The 17,780-nt window shown below is 36.4% G+C and overlaps 1 protein-coding gene across 18 annotated transcripts in view; it reads left to right on the top strand.

Moving 5' to 3' along the window:
* Positions 1 to 17,780, top strand: part of CCSER2 (coiled-coil serine rich protein 2) — a 149,492-nt gene that overhangs the window by 62,921 nt on the left and 68,791 nt on the right. For 15 of the 18 annotated variants that reach the window (XR_014253249.1, XM_082424193.1, XM_082424194.1 and 12 more), the window contains 2 exons: positions 5,924 to 6,014; positions 14,165 to 14,327. The exons of 1 other annotated variant lie outside the window; for it this stretch is intronic. Coding sequence is in view for 16 of the 17 variants with exons in the window: in XM_082424193.1 (XP_082280319.1) it covers positions 5,924 to 6,014; positions 14,165 to 14,327 (254 nt within the window). In the remaining variant the exon portion in view is untranslated. Of the gene's footprint in view, positions 1 to 5,923; positions 6,015 to 12,801; positions 13,461 to 14,164; positions 14,328 to 17,780 lie in introns of those variants that run through there. 2 more of the 18 variants (XM_082424187.1, XM_082424189.1) reach the window with 2 other exon arrangements.

Here is a 17,780-nt window from a genome sequence, read left to right as displayed (position 1 = left end):
CAAAGCACCTAGCTGATCTCCCTGTGCTATGTGGCTGCTTCCCACTAGCTATCTGTTTTACATTTGGTAGTGTATATATGTCCATGCCACTCTCTCACTTCGTCCCAGCTTACCCTTCCCCCTCCCCGTGTCCTCGAGTCCATTCTCTGTGTCTGCATCTTTATTCCTGTCCTGCCCCTAGGTTCTTCAGAACCTTTTTTTTTTTTTTTTAGATTCCATATATATGTGTTAGCATACGGTATTTGTTTTTCTCTGACTTCCCTCTGTATGACAGACTCTAGGTCCATCCACCTCACTACAAATAACTCAATTTCATTTCTTTTTATGGCTGAGTAATATTCCATTGTATATATGTGCCACGTCTTCTTTATCCATTCATCTGTCGATGGACACTTAGGTTGCTTCCACGTCCTGGCTTTGTAAATAGAGCTGCAATGAACATTGTGGTGCATGACTCTTTTTGAATTATGGTTTTCTCAGGGTATATGCCCAGTAGTGGGATTGCTGGGTCATATGGTAGTTCTATTTTTAGTTTTTTAAGGAACCTCCATACTGTTCTCCATAGTGGCTGTATCAGTTTACATTCTCACCAACAGTGCAAGAGGGTTCCCTTTTCTCCACACCCTCTCCAGCATTTATTGTTTCTAGATTTTTTGATGATGGCCATTCTGACCGGTGTGAGGTGATACCTCATTGTGGTTTTGATTTGCATTTCTCTAATGATTAGTGATGTTGAGAATCCTTTCATGTGTTTGCTGGAAATCTGTATATCTTCTTTATAGAAATGTTTATTTAGGTCTTCTGCCCATTTTTGGATTGGGTTGTTTGTTTTTTTGGTATTGAGCTGCATGAGCTGCTTGTAAATTTTGGAAATTAATCCTTTGTCAGTTGCTTCATTTGCAAATATTTTCTCCCATTCTGAGGGTTGTCTTTTCATCTTGTTTGTGTTTTCCTTTGCTATGCAAAAGCTTTTAAGTTTCATTAGGTCCCATTTGTTTATTTTTGTTTTTATTTCCATTTCTCTAGGAGGTGGGTTAAAAAGGATCTTGTTGTGATTTATGTCATAGAGTGTTCTGCCTATGTTTTCCTCTAAGAGTTTTATAGTGTCTGGCATTACATTTAGGTCTTTAATCCATTTTGAGTTTATTTCTGTGTATGGTGTTAGGGAGTGTTCTAATTTCATTCTTTTACATGTAGCTGTCCAGTTTTCCCAGCACCACTTATTGAAGAGGCTGTCTTTTCTCCATTGTATATTCTTGCCTCCTTTATCAAAAATAAGGTGACCATATGTGTGTGGGTTTATCTCTGGTCCTTCTGTCCTGTTCCATTGATCTATATTTCTGTTTTTGTGCCAGTACCATACTGTCTTGATTACTGTAGCTTTGTAGTATAGTCTGAAGTCTGGGATCCTGATTCCTCCAGCTCTGTTTTTCTTAAGATTGCTTTGGCTATTTGGGGTCTTTTGTGTTTCCATACAAATTGTGAAATTTTTTGTTCTAGTTCTGTGAAAAATGCCATTGGTAGTTTGATAGGGATTGCACTGAATCTGTAGATTGCTTTGGGTAGTATAGTCATTTTCACAATGTTGATTCTTCCAATCCAAGAACATGGTATATCTGTCCGTCTGTTTGTATCATCTTTAATTTCTTTCATAGTATCTTACAGTTTTCTGCATACAGGTCTTTTGTCCCTTTAGGTAGGTTTATTCCTAGGTATTTTATTCTTTTTGTTGCAATTGAATTTGTTTTAGATTGACTCTGATTTGCCAAGATATATATCCATGTGATATACCCTCATGGCACTTGGGAATACCATACTGTGAAGGAATTGTCTGTTTGAGGGGAGACAAGTAAACTTGGAGGGTTGTTGTGACTTTGTTAAATTAACATTTGTTAAATAGAGCCCCAAGATGTTGGCTGGTAAACCCCAATTCAACAAAAGACCACAAGGGAAATTGAAATAGAGAAGTTTATTACTCTCAGGTACTGGAGGAAGTACATGGCATGCCTGCAGGGGCCATATGGGAAAACGTGGCATGCCTCGAGGAGCCATACAAGGGCAAACAGAGTGGCAGGAACCTGGGGCACATGCTTTTATTATTAGGGTCTGTGGCTGGAGTGCTTTTAGGTTCCTGGGCTAAGGCTCGATTGGACAGTTCAAACCAAGAAGTGCAGGGTTTTGGTAAGCTCGGCGGTGGTCTTATCTAAGGTTTCACAAGGGGCAGTCCCTGGGAGGCAGGGGAGACTGTTGCTCACAAGGGCTGCTGGAGAAGTCCTGTTAGGAATTTACATTTGCTTGTGACTCTGGAACTGTTATCTAGGGCAGGCCCCTGCAGACTTCTTGGTCACAGAAAATGGATGCCAAGGCAGCAATATCATGGAGTAGTTTAGCAAACTCTCAAGATAGGGACTGTCTTTTTACATGAATATATCGTGTACCCAGACTTGTGCCTTGCATATACTGGTTTTCATATGTGTTGAATTTTTGATGGTATGTCTTGCGGTTGCCACATGGAGGCAGGATCAACTACCCTCCCCCCAGATTTGTTCAGTGTCGAGAAAGATGATGCCACACATGTAGCAAGAGAATGTGAAAACATTTATTATTCACATAGTGAGACTTTCTGGGAACACCAGGACAGACACCCAAACTAGTCCAGAATGGCTCGAGGGAAGAGGGGAGAGGCAGGTGGCTCTGGTTATTATTGTGGTTAGGGGTTGGGCTGGGTTGAGGATTCCCACATGCAGGCTAGATTTGTGTGGTTTGAACTTCCCTGCTGTTGCCAAGGGAGGTTCACATTTTTTAGTGTGAAGTTTTGCTTATTATAAAAGCAGTATGTCCTTACTACAAAATCAAAAAAAGTGTAACAAGTCAAAATCAAAAAGAATACAAAGAACATAAGCATATGTTGTCTCACATAGTGGAAAATAATAACAATTCTTTGGTTTATCACCATTCAGACATTTAAATGTATTTTTCAGCATTAAAGATGGAGTCATATTGTACATATATAATTGCTTCCCCCCCACCATTTTACAGAGCATCTTTCCATATGTCTAGATAAATTTCTGAAATATCATATATAATGATTTATTGATGAGTGTTAACTTGAAGCATAAATATGGATGGTTTTCCCTTTCTGTAATTATTGCTAACTGTGTCCCCCTTCCTTTTCCATTGAGCTTTCTTAGTAACTTCTCAAAGTGATACAGTTTTTTCACCACTTCTGAATTCATTAGAACAGGCTCATTCCCATTCCCTAAGACTATGTTTTTAAATCTTCGTTATAAAATGAAACCTACAGAAAACCCTACAAAACAAATGTAGACTTTAGTTAGTTATTAAAAGTAGAACACCTTTTTGGCAGTGGTGGCAGTGCTCCTTTTGCTGACTGGTGCATCTCAGCAAGCCCTACTTTGGACTTAGAAAATGAGGTTCTATTGCCTTTGATTCTTTGCTGTGTCTTTAGTTGTCGGATTTGGCCTGGGGTGCCCAACATCATCTTGTTTCACACATATTCATACAAATAGCCAAATGTTTTAAATTGAAGATATGATTTTAGGAGTAAAATTATATAAGTTATAATACTTATTGCAGAAAATGAGAAAATACAGGTACTCTAATCAGAAAAAAAAAAAGAAGAAAAAGAAAAACCTCATAATCCTAAAATAGTTAACCTGTGTTTTGGTTTTCTTCTAAGTTTTTTCCAATGCATATTATACAATGTTTTTTTCGTAAAATGGATAATTCTATATATGCTGTTTTAGAGACATGATTTTTTTTTTTTTCCATTTAACATGTAGGCCTTTTCAGTGGAAGAAATGTATCTTTTATTTTAAGATGAAAAACATCTTGTGTTCATATTGATACTTCCCACTTATACTCAGGAACATAACATAGAATTTTTACTTAATTTCATTGTTTTTTACATCTTTATTTTCTTTTTCCTAAGATGAGAATCCATTTTTCAGCAAATACCAATATACACAAGTCTCAGAATAACAACACCATTATTACCATCTGTAATGTAATTACTGAAAATAGTTTGAGGATTTTTTTCCCCCACTTGAAATAGTTTCTCTCTGAGTGTTATACCATCAACTTGATATACAGATTCATTTATTTCAATTTAATGTTGACATTTAGGCATTCGTTGAAACATTATTTGTAAGAGCAAAAGATTGGAAACAAACTAGTTCGTATTTTTCCCCAATTAACATCTTTCTATGTCTGTAAATATATTTTTATTATCTTTTTTTAAGAACAACATCATATTCTGTTATATGACTATATCATACTTCCTGTTTAACCATTTTTCTGTTGTTGGACATTTAGCTCATTTCTACTTTTTTTGCCATTCTGTCCAATGCTACAATAACCACACTTATACATATATTTTTTGCATTTGTCTGTTTCTAAAGGATAAATTCTTAGGAGGGAAGACTTTGCCTTTTTAAAAAAGGTTTTAGTTAAATTTTAACAAATTGGCCTCCAGAAGGTTTGTATGAATACTAGATTCCTCTAAATCATGATAAATCCACATTGGTGTGGTAGCATTCTTTCCTACATTGTATTTATTGGCCGTTTATTTTCTATTTATTTTGTGAATTGTCCATTATGGCCTTTGCCAGTTTTTTTTTTTCCATATTCATTTTTTTGCTTGATTTTTTTAGGAAGACTGTTTCAAGGACAGCAAATATTTTATAATGGAAAGAGGTTCTGCGAAATACCTTTTTCTTAAGCCAAGGTTAAATAATTATGCAGTTTTTTTGTTTGTTTTAAATAATAACAATTATTCCAATTACTCTTAGTTCTCAGTGGATCCTGGAAGGAAGGCCCAACACAAAATTGAAATGATTTGTGTGGAATATCCAATATAGGGAACACTTCTAATTTTATTCATATTATATGTAATAAAGTAGATATTCCCCTTCTGTGAGTGTTTTTCAAGGTCGTAATCTCTCAGTCCCATTTAAAGATTTGTGAATTTGTGATCTTTTTACTTATATATACTAAGGCAAGATCTTGCAGTATTAGATCAGTTTTTGAATTGGAGGGATTCACTAGTGGGCTATAGGTCAAACTGAGTTCATTACCTTAAACTTAGTTTTTGTTTATTTAGTTATTTAGACTTCAGAATAAGAGTCTTCTAAAGCAAAACAGTACTTTTCTAAGGATAGATAATAGCTAACAAGATTGCAAATAGAACCCAAGAGGGACTGCTTATAACCAATTTGAGTAGTCCAGTCCTGCTGTAGAGAAAGAACAAATTAAGGTAAACCAAGGAAGTAATAGTGGTGCTGAAAGTAGTAGTAGCAGCAGTGTGTGGCTCAGGAAAGGAAATGTAATAATGACATCATTAAAGACTCACTTCATTAATTTACGTAAGTAGTTAGATTCCTAGAGATAATAAAATACCACCTCCCATACCAAATATGAATACATCTTGTGAGATTGTTTACCATTTTTGATTATTCATGTTATCAGGGAAGTTGTTAAAAGCATGGACTCAGAAGATTGACCTCCTGTTGTTCACATTCTGTTTTGGCCAGGGATTTAGATTTTCTGTGCATTAGTTTCATCGTGTATAATATGGAGATTATACTAGTCACTAAATCATAGTGAAGACTAAAGAAATCAATATCTGTGAAGTGCTTAGAACAGTATCTTGCAGATAGTGAGCACTGTGTAAATTTTAAAAAATACAAATAAAAATCTACTGGTGGGGAAGAAGACTAGGAAAAGGATGTTACAAGTAGCTTAACCAAGTAAACCAGTTGAATCTATTTTTTTTTAATTTTATCTTTAAAATCTATTCTTAACCACACAAACATTGAGTAAAATAAGATTCTCATATAGTGATGTTCAAAAATAATGATTACACTGAGCTAGGTTATAGCATTTTTTCTGCTTTTGTTTACAGGATATTCTGAATAATCTTGAATCATGTGACCTTGAGGATGATGACCTTATGCTTGATGTGGATCTGCCTGAGGATGCACCTCTTGAGAATGGTAGGGGGGACAATATTGAACCTTCAGAAGTATATAGTTGAGCTACTTGACTATATCCAATTTGGTATTTGTTATTTACAGACTTCATTATCTCTATGGTGGTAGCCTTTTCAGGCTGAGAATTTATCTTAAGTGATGTTAAAGAGGTTCATTTGCAAAATTATTTAAATGTTTAAAACCTGACTTTGTAGGTCTTAGGTATAACTCTGTATGATCCAATAAGATTGTATACCTATATCCTAAAGTATCTGGTAGATAGGATTTATCCTTTTTTCCCTTTGTCTTATCCAGTTTTTTATTCCTTTGTCTCATTTTGATTTTAAGAAAACATAGATTTAGAGACAAAGATATCATTTGACTTGTAAAACAGCAGCAAAAACCATTAAGTTAATAAGTACTTTAAAAAAATCAATTCTGGGAAAATGGTGACCTGAATGAATCAGTCTATCCTTTTTTTTTTTTTTTAAATTTTATTTATTTATTTATTTATGGCTGTGTTGGGTCTTCGTTTCTGTGCGAGGGCTTTCTCTAGTTGCGGCAAGTGGGGGCCACTCTTCATCGCGGTGCGCGGGCCTCTCACTATCACGACCTCTCTTGTTGCGGAGCACAGGCTCCAGATGCGCAGGCTCAGTAATTGTGGCTCACGGGCTTAGTTGCTCCGCGGCATGTGGGATCTTCCCAGACCAGGGCTCGAACCCGTGTCCCCTGCATTGACAGGCAGATTCTCAACCACTGCGCCACCAGGGAAGCCCCATTCTATCCTTTTTACTCTCAAATCTGGTCTGTCTTCGTCTCTGGATCCCAGTAACTGCTGGAGTGGGGCTTTAGATAATCCATGTGCAAGAGGGGCCTAGGTGCTCTTGCCCCCACTGCCATAGCATCTGAAGGATTTTCTGTCTTAAAGACTTGTCAGGAACCAGAGACCAGCCTAGGAATCCTCTGGGGCAAGGGTTGAAATGAGGATCCTCCTGGAAGAAGAATCTCAGAGAGCTATGGATTCCCTGTTAGTCAACATTTGCCGGGTTTCTTAGGCCTTCCAGGGTCCAGGGATGAACTAAAAAGGGTAGTGAAGTCCTTTTTATACATGATGCTAGAAAAATGCAAGGATATTTCAGAGAGGGTGGTTGGTTGTTCTAGTGCTTCATCGAGGTACAAGGAGCCTGCTTGATGTTCACTTTTGTCATATTGGTCAGGGTTGTTTTGTTTGTTTTTTCTTTTCCCCTGCTGCCAGGATGCTGTATAATAATCACTCTTAGAATCTCAGTGGCTTTCAAAATAAACATTTATTTTTCTCATTCATGGATCTTTGTATTAGCTGGGACAGCTCAGGCTGTGGGACTGAGTTCAGGTCTACTCCTTGCTTCTTCATTTTGAAACCAGGACTCCTTGGAGCAGGTTGTGCTCATGGCAGATGGCAGAAGGACAACAGGGTGAGGAGAAGCATGTGTATAGTATCTCTTAAAGTCTTCACTTAGAACCAGCACAGTGTTACTTCTGCCCACATTCTGTTGACCAAAGCAAGTTACGTGGCCAAGCCTAAGACCCGTGCGACTGGGAAGTATACTATATTCACAGTGCGAATCTCTGCGGCAGAGGACATTGGATGTATAAGTCTATTGAAGGACAGAGTGTAGAGCTGAGGACAGTATCTACTCTACCACAGGGGTAGAGACTGTTACATCTTCTTGTGGTTCTGCTGTCACTTGGGATACTCTAGCAATCAGTGCTGAGTTCTCGTCAACTGAGAAAGAAAAATCACAGCCAGTACCCAGGAAGAGGAACAGGGAAAACAGCAGAACTCCTGGGATTAGAGTGGCCGAAAGAGATAATAATGAGAGCACTTAGAGAGATTCAATTGCAGCACAATGCTTTCTGGAGCTTATTATAAAAAAGAAGATTTCCCAACAAAACAGTTCAATCGATGACAGAAAGCATAGTTGAAATCTGAATTAGTGGCCTAGAAGATCAAGTGGAAAAGTATTTTAGAACACAGAAGAAAAACGTAAACCATTAATGATTATAAGGGAAAAAATAATGAGACTTTATGATCCAGGAGATTTAATGTGAAGTTTTAAGGGCTGGTAGTGAGGAATGAAGGATTTACCTCTGTGGAATAAATTATCTAATGCATTTTACTTTGACAGAACTATAACAACTTCTCTTTGGAAACCTTAGCTAAACCAGGAAGTAGAGAGATGGCATTGGTCTTAGCGCCTGCCTCATCTTTAGAGCACAACAAAAAGTTATCCATATATTAGGTAAAAGTAGAATCACAAGGCAATTTAAAGTTTCTGAGGTCTTGGTTGGGGACTTGTGAAAAGTAGGAGGGAACTCCGGAGATATAACATCTCACATATATTATAGATTTTCCTAGGAGAAGGCAAACAAGTATTGATTATTTTGAGCTAATTGAACACTGAAGAAAGCAGAACCTGGATCTAAAATATGTAGCCTTCAGAGGCACCAAAGATAAAACAGTATTTAGATTTGGTACTACTGGGAAGGAGGGAATGACTATTCTCTTTATAGGTCTGAGGTCCTGAATGACTATACCCACTGCCGCTGAGTTTTTATTGACAGGATAGGAATGTTACAAGGACTAGTACAAGGTTTAAGGAGTCTTCTTAATATACTTAGACTATTGGTTTTAGTTCCCTTTAGCTTCTGGTTTTTGAAGCTATTATGCAAATTTGGGTAGAGTTTTGGATGGATCACTCTGGATTTTATGGGTTCAGCCCCACTAATTCTGCCAATATCAGTGGAATTTTTGTCAACAAGAAGACTGGCACCTTGTTGAGATCTTTAGTTTGGGTTTGATTTGGACACAAGTTTGCTGTGACTTTATAGGGAAGTCATCTGGGATTTCAAGGAAGAGGCCATGAAGAGAATATTTAGCTGGCATTTGAATTTGTGTACCTATTAATAAGGTAGAATATGTGGTAGCACAGACAAGGAAAGAATGTTTGTTGGTCAAATGTTTCTTGGACAGTTATGGGCTAGGACTTGGGAACTGTCTGAGTTATTGGAGATAGCTACACTGGGTGGTTTAGTGACACCGAGGGGGAGGTTATATAATAGTCACAGGGTTTAAAGTTGATATTATAGTGCCTATATCAATAATATATTTGCAGGGTTGTCCTTTACTGTTTAGAAAATTTTATCTTTGAGTTTAGGTGTAAAACCTGAAATTGGGTGCTTGATTTTTCCCTCAGAACACTTTGACTAATCACCCACTTATTTTTTCTCTTTTATTTCTTAGGCAATGCAAGACAGTTTTTCAGTACCCTGCTATTTATCTATAAGTGTATCAAGAGACTCCTTTCTCCAGTGTTTAATTTACTGGGGTGGAGGCATCTCGTTATATGTGAAGGACATCATTTTATTCTGAGTCTTATTCTGCTTTTTTCTAAGTCTCTTTCCAAGCACTGGAAGTCTGGCAAGTGAGGAGGGAGACGAGGTCACATCTCTTTCAGAATCTATTCCTGAATGCTATCTGATGGTGTTAGTCTATCTGTGAAATCTCTAGTGGATTTATTCTTCCTTTGCTTACAGAACTGAATCAGAGCCCAGTCTACGTTCACAGAAAAGACTTTGTTGACAGCCTCTGAAAGTCCTTTTCTAACTTATGATTTCCTCTGCAATTGATGGAGTTCAGGACACACGACCCCAAAATATGGCACCTTGGCATATTGAATATTTTAAGCTGAAGGAGTTTGAGAAAATGGCAGAAACAGAAAAGTCACTCTGATTTCCTCCCCCTCTTGCCCATCTTCCCTGAAACAGGTCATAAAACTGTCAGGTGAGAGGTGCCTTCCCCATACCTAGAGGAAAGGAGCATCCTTATCTCTGAAGACAAAGTTAGACCAAGAAGATCCTAACAAACAGGCCTTGGTAAAGTTTCCCCCAATTTACCACACTTAGACTCCTTAACCTGTCACATTCCTCCTTGACTGTCTACTCTTCATCAAGCCTAGCATAAAAATATACAGGTCTGTTTCTTTGGGTCTTCATTTCCTCATGAAGGCTCCCATTGTCACATATTAAATAAATTTGTATGCTTTTCTCCCATTAATCTATCTTGTCAGTTTTATTTTCAGGCCCTAAGAGAGTTGAGAAAAACTTTCCTCCTCTACACAATCGTGGGTTCTTAAGTCAACTTTAGGTTTTTCACACTGTGCTTTTTCTATTCTGTTTTTATGTACCTAGATTTCCTTCTAATGTATGAACTAATTGGTATAGATCTGGAGGCCCTGGATTATCAGTTGCTAAAAGTATTCTAAATTCTTCTGGAAATTTCTCCCAATCTTGTTTAGACCTTAGAAAGTCTGTAGCTATGACTCTCAGTTCAGGATGAGACCACATCCAACTCAACCTTAAGAGAATCTTCCATCTTCTGAAGGAAGGTTCACTTTAAGAGGCATAGAGCTTTTCGGTTTCTGGTCAGCTTGAGGGGTAGGGAAAGAGGTTAAAGGGAGAGATGGGGCAGAGGGAAACTGAACATAGAATGAAGGAAGAGGAATAAAAGGAAAAAGGACTTTAGATTTGAGTAGCAATTTGGGAGGATCTAAAAAGAGAGATCATTTTCTTTTATATTTTTCTTTTACCTTGGTCAAGGAATCTCTTAAGGAAATTTTGGAATCTGAATTTCTTTTAGCAGACCAGTGGGTATTTGAGATTTGCTTGCTTTTTGTTCTAAAGTGTCTCTCATATGAACAATTTGGTTATACCAAAGGCATAGTTGTATTGTTTTATTCTCTTGCTCAGAAACTTCTAATGGTCACTCATTGCCTACAGATTAAAGCCTAGCATTTGGCACATTCATAGCATCATCCTTAGGTTTATGAAATTTCCATAGTATACATTTTCTTAGGTGTGATCTTTCTTCTACTCGTTCTGTTTTAAACTTTTCTCTGTTGAAAAAGATGTCTTTCTAATTACTTTCTGAATCCTACCCCATCAAATTATGGTGCCTATTAAATTGCACTTACTTCATGTTATTAATATATTTCCTAAGGCCACTTTTTTGCTAAACATTTTATTGAGATATAGTCATATGAGATCAGTAGTATTGTCCTTTACCACTTTCCAATTATTGTATTTTCTTCTGGAAATTTATCTTTCTTTTTCAGTACTAATGGCTTTTAGTAATAACAACTTCATGATTTTCTTTTAACATGAGCTTTTCTTCTTTCAACCAAATTTCATTTTAAAAGCTTTCTTGTTCAGATTGTAAAACCTCCTGCATGACACATTCTTTCCAGACTTTCTGATGTATAATTTCTTCCTGCTATCTTCATAGCCAATTGTTAGTCATAGATAGAAATACTACCTTTGTCAGCCATTATCTTCTTAGGACTTTAAGTTATTAGAAAGAATCTAGGTTACTTTTGGCGTCATATTTTGTTCTTTATCAAATCAGAAGAAATGGGTATGATGAGTGTTAGACATAGGCATCTCCATATCCCATACCTTTCAGTTAGCTATGTTAGATTCTCTTTCCCTCATCACAGGGTAGAAGTCCTGAAAATTCTGTCTCCTACTCATAGTAAAAAACCTACTAAAATCTGCCGTTTACTTTGGGAGCTAGAAAGCCCCTTCAGAAGGCATTTATTTATTCTCTATTCCTAAACTCATAATTAGGGTCAAATCTGGTGTGTAGATAGTTTTGATCAGCATATTGGTTAAAATTTTTTTTGGAAAGCCTTTAGATTTGCCTCATCCTTCCCAATGATATTACACATTCAGAAGGATTTATTTCCTTTCTTAGTCTTGTTTGTCCTGTTCCTTCATTGGCTCTGGAAACTGGCTTTAAATTAACTCCATCTTGTAATTTTATTGGCTTTCCATTTTATTTTCTATGTTATTTCTTTTTCTCTGCCCTTAGTCTTTTCTAAGAAATGACCACTAATGTTATTTCGCATTCTCTTCTTAGTAACATTTTAAAGTATCAAAACATGATTGATGGGTACTGCAGGTAGTAGTATAAGCAGGACTCTTCCTTCCTTCAGAGTCTTGGAGGAGACATTTTTCTGAGAGTTTAAGCCCACCTCTGTCCCAGTTCTAACAAGAGTGTTTTGTAGTCATGGAAAATATTTGTTTCCGGTGCCTATTTGTCAGTTATGCTGATGGTTGAGTTCATGTTTCAATGAAAGTGCTTTATTTGGAGCCTGTGTGTATTACCAACAATCTTTAGTAAATACAAAAGCAGCACATCATTTTCTGCATTATAATTTCCCACAGCATTTAACCCCATCTCCTGACCTCTTTTCCTGGTTAGTTTGAGTGCACTGTGTGGATGATATACTAATTATATATCAGATTCTTATTATAGAATTTCTTTTTTGGGGAGTGAATGGAATTTTACCTGCGTGAATTAAGAATAGATATGAATTCAGATTTAAAAGTAGATATAGATTATCCCTCAGCTATATAGAATTGCTTAACCTAAAGTAACATTTTAATGCCGTGTAGAAATACTTAAGGAACTTAACTGAGTCTATGAGTATAATGTGAATGTCAACTAAAAGCATTTTTAAGCCTTCTTAGGATTATTTTTCAATTTATTTTTCTTTTGCCGTCTTATTTTCTCCTCCTTACTTTTGCGGCATAATGGTCACCATGCCTTTATTTACCTAACAGTCCGGTTTTCTTTATTGAACTTTAAAAAAATATGTTTATCTTAATTTATCCCAATAAGATGATGAGAAATTGTTAGAAATAATTTCAAATGTAAGTCTTGTTTAAAAAATTGTTCTTTAAAAAAAATTTTTTAAACTATAAAACCTATTGTTTTTTTCCCCAAATTGATTTCTCTAATGGAAATTTTCTAATAAACAAAATTTCAGTGTCTTTTAGAACCTTAAATTGTTACTCATATACAAGTAATGTGTTCACAGTGAGTTCAGTGTATATGAGAATTGAACATATACACTTTATATCAACCTTTTTTTTGGAGTGGGGAAGTTTGTTTTTATCTGGTATACTGTAATTAAACACTTTCCATGTATCAAATTCAGGTTTAGGTTAAGTTAAAACAATCATTTAAATAGTGAGTTTTGTTTTTTTTTTTTAATTGGGAAGGATTAGGTTGATTTCTAAAGCTTTCTTATCACAAGGGATTCTGAACATGCAGGATTTGAACTTTCTCATGTAATAATTCTCAGACTAGAGAAACCTTTCCTGTTGCTGCCTTGGGTTAGTGTTTAGTTGTATTTTTAGTAACAGTCTTAACTCAGAGGCTATGTAAGCACTGAATGAAGATGGAGTCACAGGGTAAACTGGGCTTGCTTCCCACAGGGAGGGCTGGGAGTTGAGCAGGAAGGAAGGCCTGTTTGTCAGTGCCTTGTATGCAGCTATGTCTGAGTAGGCAGCAAGCGACACAATGTCTCCCTTGTACAAAGTAACTCTCTTAGTGAGTGCTCAGATATGTGAGGAAAAAGTGTTTGGGTAAGTGAAGGAGAAGCTTGGGGTGTTTCAAAGAAATTCTTTTCATGTTTTTGTGGCATTTGGATTTCAGGGAGTGTACTGTTTGTTGCTGCAAAGTACTGGCTTTGTTTTCAGTGGCATTTTAGAATTTTTGAACAAGCTCTACTATCGGCAGATTGGAGCGTTTTACTTTCTAAAACTGTGAGCTTAATTTAAAAAATATGATTTGTTTATGATGAAGAGTTAATTTGTGCTTCTTGAAATCAGTAAAAATTAATTGTGGCATTCATTTTTAGGAATGAGTTCTCTACCAGACTTAAAATCTTCTACTTTTTCTTGTCATTTTCATTCTGAAGTCAGAACCAACTACTGATAATGATGAAAACCACTTAAAACTGACTACTGGTGTTTAAAATGTATAATGTTGATTTCAAGGATAATTTGCTTGTTTTAAAACAGTAGGACTGTTGTTACTTAAGTGACTGTGATAATGAAAGGTCTATAATTTACTTCAGTTTGAATAATATAAAGTTCGGTTTTCACTGAAAGAACTAGTCATTTTTCTTCTGGAAATCTTGATTTTGTGGTTAGCTAACATAAATGGCTGGTATTTTTAGGATATTACTTTTATATTTTCAGCAGCATTTAATTATTGAGCTATAAGTAGTTAGCTTTTATAGAGTGTGTGTACATGTTTCTAGTGTTTCACTTTTGAATTTGTCTAGTGGAGTGTGACAATATGAACCGCTTTGACCGATCAGACAGAAATGTTCGGCAGTCTCAAGAAGGATTTTGGAAAAGGCCACCCCAGAGGTGGAGTGGACAGGAACATTACCACCTTAGCCATCCTGACCACTATCATCACTATGGAAAAAGTGACTTGAGCAGGTGAGTCTAATGTCAATTATATTTTCTATCTTACTAGTTTTGAATCATATTTCCCCCCACCCCTCAAAACTGTTTTTCGTCTTTGTTTTTAGAGGCACCAAAAAACATTTCAAGTTATATGTAGTACTAATTAGAATAATATGTCTAATTCTTTTCTTTTGGCTCAAATCTTTTTTCATTAGCTTTGTCGTGAATATAAACATTTACGTCTGCTGTTTGAACTTTAAATTTTTGTGTGATTTTCTAGTTCTTATTTGGGAATGATCGGAGATGTTGACTTTGTTGAAGTTTATTATGTTTAAGATATTAATGTGTAAAATTAGTGCCAAGTGATTTGTCTTCTTTTGCTTATATAATAAATGGAAATTTTAAAATTCCTCAAGTACTATACTAGAATACTTTTTCTTTTTGAAGTGTAGCATAGTCTTTAATTTGGTCAGACCTTATGTATAGTGTGGCTGTGTAGTCATTCAAACCTGGGGTCAAACCCTGGCCTGGTACAACTTAGGTTTGTGAGCTTAGATAATTTTTTAACCCCTCTCTACTTCAGTTTACCATCTGTAAAACACACTTAATAATACCTTTCTCTCAGTGTTCAAGGATCAGCAATAAAAGTGCCTGGAACAGTGTCTGACTTACTATAGACACCCGATGGCAGTTATTAATTTTTTTCATTTTTACTCTGTCATCTCATTCTCCTAGGGACTTGAGGTCCTTTTGGAGCACATTTACAATACAAATAATAAAATTGGGATAAAGACATAATGGAAGGGGGGAAACTTAAGGCACTGTATAGTTCTTGAAGTAAGAAAAAAAAATTAAGCTTCCTTGCAGCAAAAGCAAAGAACAAAACTTGAACAAAACTTGAAGATTTATAATATACATAAGATAAAGGGTATGTTTCTCAATTAATTTGCTTTTATGAGATAGAAACCTGAAAGCAGTTGCTTTGCATGAGTTCTTATAAGGAGAATACCTTGTGATATAGTGGACAGGTCTCAGACAGCTTCCCAAAGTAGAAATAATGATAAATTCCTTAAGTCTGTTTTTTCTTTATGTTCTTCAATCCATGCTACAAAAAACTCTAAGTGAGAAAAGGCAGTTGTACAGTGGATCATGAAACAGTGAGGTCCAACTAAAGATCCTTCTGTTGGTAAAATTTGATGCCAGGATAAAATTTAGAAGATCTAGAAGAATGTATGGAGTACATACCCTTCCAGGCATTATTTTGGCTGTTCTGTTTCTCGTATCTGGGCTTTTGATAAGGAATGGACATCAGAGAGTTGATATTATCAGGCAGGAATCTGATGTAAAGATAGTCTTCATTGCTAATAATGAAGGTGATGCTTCCTTCATCTTTGATGGTTGGTTTATAAGAAGGTAAATTTAAGGCCAACTTATGAAAATTTAAAAGCCTACCTAAAATATGAACCTTTGCTTATAAGATTTATTCAACCATTTGACAAGTATTTTTTGAGAACCTGTATGTTGAGCTCTGTGCTAAATTCTCAAGCTGGAATGAATTTGGAGATGGTGTGAGAGGTGAAAGCTGTAGATTGGTACTGGCTTCTTGGAGCATTGTTTTGAGGAGGTTAAAAAGAATTATGCAGTGTGTGAGGTCAGTTGGAATCATTGCAGTTATCAGGAAGGTAGAAGACTCTTGTGCCTTTTCCATCCCATACAAATATGAGTAGTAAATACTTCCTGCTGCCAGCGTGTTTAGTGTATGGGAGAGACAGGTATGTAGATAGTTATAATGCAGTATTAGTACAGTGTAATGATGAGAGGTGCCTCAAAGTGTTGTATACAGGACTCCAGGAGCATACAGGTTTTTGTCTAGGATAGTGATGCATAAAGAAAGTTACTGTTGAACTGATAGCTATGACTGTAGCAATTGCAGAGGATCAGTTTCTGTAGAAGGATGAGTATTCAGATGGAAAAAATAGCATGTGCAAAACTATGTATGAAACAGTGTGACATTTTCAGAGAACTGCTCTTAGGTTCATAGCTGAATTGGTAGGTCACTTGGAGGAATGAATAAATGTGATCTCTAACTGTAGATAGCAAAACTATCTATGCATTTTAAGATAAAGGGTGGCAAATTTCAGCTTTGTGAGACTATTAATCAGAATATGCAAAATGGAATGACTTACCTGGAGATAGCAGTCTCTGTCCCTGGCAGTGATCAAGCTGAGACTGATTATTTATCTGTCAGAAAAGTTAAGCAACATTTTTCAAAAACTGTATTCCTGGATGTCAATAGGTGTAGAAAAGGGAGGCTCTGATCAGATGAGTATAGGAAGAACAAGTTAAACGAAGTTAATTTTTTTTTTAAATAGTAGACTCTGCAGTGCCTTTAATATATAATTATAGTACTGTGATGATGCAAAAGGTGGTAAAGGAAAATATGTAGCCATTTTCCAAAACATGAGGACAAATCCCTTCTACACAGTGTATTTTGAGGGACTAGTGGTTTGTGGATCATCCACACTTGTGAGTCTCGATGAGGAGAGAGAAATGCACAGAACTCTTGGCGGTTGCTAATCTGACTCAGCGCAGAACTTCCCAACAAGTGAACTGACACATACTGGTTTGTTATGACTAGTTATAGGTTAACCAGTTTATGGATCCCCTCAGGCTTTTGGGTAGATGTGTGAGGTTTGGGACTTCTGTATTTCTCAGAGCCAGTTATGGGGATGGGTGGTACAGAGAGAAATCTCATCCAAGATAAGCCTTACTCCAGCAAACCTTAAAACTTATTATTTTCTTTCTATACCTTGATTTTAAAAGATTTGGATGTACTAACCCCAGGGCCTTTTAATATTACATGTGTAAAAGTTCCTCTTCCCATTCTATGACTTCTTGAATGTTGCTGGTTCCCTTTCCTGTCTGTCCTTCAGTTCCCATCGTTGTCATAATTAATTACAGGATTACGTCTTAATCTGTAACTCAGGGGACTGGTGGTTCAGAACCACTGATCTACTTTCTCTGTATTTTTGTCAGTACTGTTTCTCTTTTCACCTGGCCTATCCTTTTATTCCTCTTTTCTCCCCAGACCTCCCTTTTTCCCTACACCCTCCATTAACCATGTGGAATTCTCTCACATCTTAACAAACCCATATCCTTGACTTCTTCACCTACATTCTCCTGATTGTAACTTTTTCCTAAATGTACTAATTCCTCAGTAGCATTCTTATGTGAAGGATTCTTATTTTCCAGGCACTCTAGTACTGTACTGTTTAGGGGTGAGGTCTTTGTCTTCCCTCCTCATTGTTACTTCTAAATGAAGTGTTCTTAAGCCTCTTTCATTTGACACTTAGGGCATTTGGCTTTATCAACTCCTCCTTAATGGTCCCAATACCTAGCTCACAAAAATCTTGGCCCTTGGCTCACTTTCCCTCTTCATTGTAAGCTTTGCTGCAACTCTGAGTGTAGCCTCCAATGTTCATGTGC

The sequence above is a fragment of the Balaenoptera physalus genome (assembly GCF_965194825.1).
Source record: "Balaenoptera physalus genome assembly, chromosome: 14".
In the NCBI taxonomy this organism is placed as follows: Eukaryota; Metazoa; Chordata; class Mammalia; order Artiodactyla; family Balaenopteridae; genus Balaenoptera; species Balaenoptera physalus.
The sequence above is the reverse complement of the archived record's forward strand: the minus strand, read 5'-3'. Positions and strand labels throughout refer to the sequence as shown.